This window comes from Polyodon spathula, chromosome 6 (assembly GCF_017654505.1).
Source record: "Polyodon spathula isolate WHYD16114869_AA chromosome 6, ASM1765450v1, whole genome shotgun sequence".
NCBI classification, from domain to species: domain Eukaryota; kingdom Metazoa; phylum Chordata; class Actinopteri; order Acipenseriformes; family Polyodontidae; genus Polyodon; species Polyodon spathula.
Genome location: NC_054539.1, coordinates 21,243,939 through 21,246,933, shown reverse-complemented (window position 1 = coordinate 21,246,933; position 2,995 = coordinate 21,243,939). Strand labels below are relative to the sequence as shown.

The 2,995-nt window shown below is 35.3% G+C and overlaps 1 protein-coding gene across 1 annotated transcript in view; it reads right to left on the bottom strand.

The window, feature by feature from the left end:
* The window catches only part of fuca2 (alpha-L-fucosidase 2), a 5,619-nt gene extending 2,907 nt beyond the window's left edge, over nt 1-2,712 (bottom strand). Inside the window, exons 1-3 of the mRNA XM_041252506.1 lie at nt 2,444-2,712; nt 590-777; nt 33-372 (exon numbers count right to left, since the gene is read on the bottom strand). Of these exons, the coding sequence (XP_041108440.1) occupies nt 33-372; nt 590-777; nt 2,444-2,655 (740 nt within the window). The 5' untranslated portion in view covers nt 2,656-2,712. The remainder of the gene's footprint in view (nt 1-32; nt 373-589; nt 778-2,443) is intronic.
* Nucleotides 2,713-2,995: the final 283 nt, after the last annotated feature.

Sequence of the window (2,995 nt, the reverse complement as noted above, 5' to 3'; positions counted from 1 at the left end):
TATTTATCTAAACATGCACAGAATAGAAGTACCTTTCATTGTAGAGCCAGGCTAGGAATCCTGTGCTGTTCCAATAGGTATCGGGTGCATCTCCATCCCCATCTGACCACAACACCTCTGGGTGATACCTGTTCACAATTTCATACAATTCAGGCAGTGACTTTGTGGTAGGGAACTTATTGGTTCTGAAGACATTGGCAGCGTCTTCCAGGAACAACGGGTTAAACCACTCGAAGAGCGAATGGTACAGCCCAAATCGCAAGTCTGTCTGATTCCTTATGGCATCCCCCAGCTCTGCCACTAGATCCCGCTTTGGCCCCAAATCCACAGCATTCCAGTTCCAAGAGTACTTCGAACCCCACAATGTGAAACCTAATGGAACACATTGTAAAACATGTCGATCTCAACTTGATTAGAACCATTGTTTCACAATAAATAAATTATCTGACTATATAGGACTATTTAAATGTTCTTTCCATTTAACCTGTACTGCAAGTACTACTTAAAAAGCAAGTTGTCTGTAAATGTTAATTCAAGCATTTGGTAATTATAGCCTTGTGGAAAAACAGAAAACATGTTCCTTATTTACCTTCATGGTGCTTCGTGGTTAGAACAACATATTTGGCTCCAGATGCAGAAAGAATCTCAGCCCATTGTTTTGCATTGAAGAACTCGGCTGTAAAATCTTGGGCAAAGTTCTCATACTTGAAACCAGGACGATAGTTCTTTTGCATAAAATCAACATAGGGCTTCAGTTTTTGCTTCTGCCAGTACCACCTAAAAAGTATAATTTATTTATTGGAGATGCCGCAAACAGATGGCCATTCTAAGTGTTGTTCTGACAGAAACGTCACACACTAAGAAACTTTAAATGCTGAAGTCTTGCAATCTAGCTGGTTTTCTAAATGGTTTGTGTATGGAAATCTGCAGTACAACTACAATAATACTGGACAGTGTCACGTGTGTTGTAACAACACAAGACATATCTCGGAATATTAGAAGCCTGTTTCAAAAAGAGCCTTAGTTTTCGAATTGATCACACCCAAATTATAGAAAAGATTTCTTAATTGTATCTGATACATGCTATGATGGGTGATGATTATTTTTAGCTTCGGTGTCGCTCTATATTCAATCGCCAAGTGTTCTTTTTCAGCAGGGAAACTTGAATATTTTTGTAAATCAGCTGCTGCAGCTGTTTCTTCAACAGATCATAAACAAAACAATGTGTGATAGTCTTTGTATTTTAACTGTCTGATACTCCCCTTGGAAAATCGAACTGTATCTTTCACTTCAACCTGTGACCTAACATGGCTTTAATATTTGGATCATGTGACTTTTTTATTACTGGATAATACAGACCAGAAGATTTCAGATATTAACTTAATATTCGATCAAATTCAACGATGGGTGTCATGCAAGAAAAAAAAAAGTGTGTTTGCTTTATACATTGGTAAAACAGTATAAGAGACAGTCAGAGGGATTTTTTTTTTTTTTTTAGCCCACCTTTATTTATTTATTTATTTATTTAAGAAATATGTAAATTAATGCAATTGACAATGGAAATGTCAAAGCTACTTAAATTGTGATTTGTTTAACATCATCAACAACAAATCCAAAAACTCAGTGAGCCAAATGCATGATTGCTTTTACCTGCAGCAATATCAGGTTATACATTGCATGTTATAATAAAAATTTAAATGGGGGGGGGGGGTTGTGATCAGAAAACGCCAATCAAGAGTCATACAAAATCCAATATTTATATTTTTATATCAAATCAGAATTGTGTTTTTTTTATAGAACAAAAAATGCGTTTGGGTTCCCCTCTAACAACAGATTTGTCTCATAGTAACCCCCAAAATAACAGGTGACATTAACCCACTGTAACCACTAGGTGGCAATCATTAGCAATTATTGGCCTATATTGTATTATTTATTTTTAAAACACTTTGTACCAAACAGTACTTTACAGTCAAGAGAATTTATCAATATCGAAAAGAGGTAACAACATGAAGAAACAATGTTTATTGCTAACCTTTTAATACAGTAAGCATGTGAACACTACAATACTGTTAAATTCAGGTTCTTCTTGTACAATTGTGAGTGAACTGCACTACAATTTTTTATCTAAAATACCAGCTCATTATTCAGGAAATAATGCGCAAATATGGCGGCATGCACAGAAAAAAAAAATGCATCCTATAATACAGGACGCAACATTTGTATTATAAACGCCATTATTAAATTGATACTTTGTGGATTTTTACCCTTTTAAATATATTTTATTATTTTATTATTTTTAGGTTGTCAAAGCAGGAGAACCATTTATATATTAAATCATTTTTTATTATTTGCTCTTGAGTTTCTCGATAAAATGTACCGATAAAAAAACAAGGTATTTAAATATGTGTTATTCATTTAGTGCATGCAGTCTTTCAGAACTTACCAGAACCATTCGCTGCCAAAGCTGGGGACAGAGAAGACTCCCCAGTGTATGAAGATGCCAAATTTTACTTGATCGTACCAGGCTGGCAAAGGTCTCGAATCAATCGACTCCCAGGTGGGTTCATACTTACACCTGCAATTCTTGACAAGACACAAAAGAACACACGCAAAAATAAGCAAATAAAAAGGAATACATTTTAAAAATACCGCCATCAGGTTGCATTACAGTGCACCATACCAATATGTAGTTATTATGAAGAGATTTTTTTTTTTTTGATCACATGACTGCTTCCTGTTTTGAGTCATGTGACCTGTCATTTGCTGCAGAAAGTACGGGGTGGGGGTTCCGGTTTGTTTTTAACAAAGCTACATTTGAAACAGTATTTTATTCCACAGGTTACTGTTATGAGACAAGTGTATTTCTATTAAGGGAGAAACCTCAGGTTGTATAACAATACCAACATGTCCATATATGGTGGATGTTGCCATTGGCCAGTTAACGTATCAGACTGTGGCTAACAAATTGAGTACCATATTTTCTGTTTTTAACAAA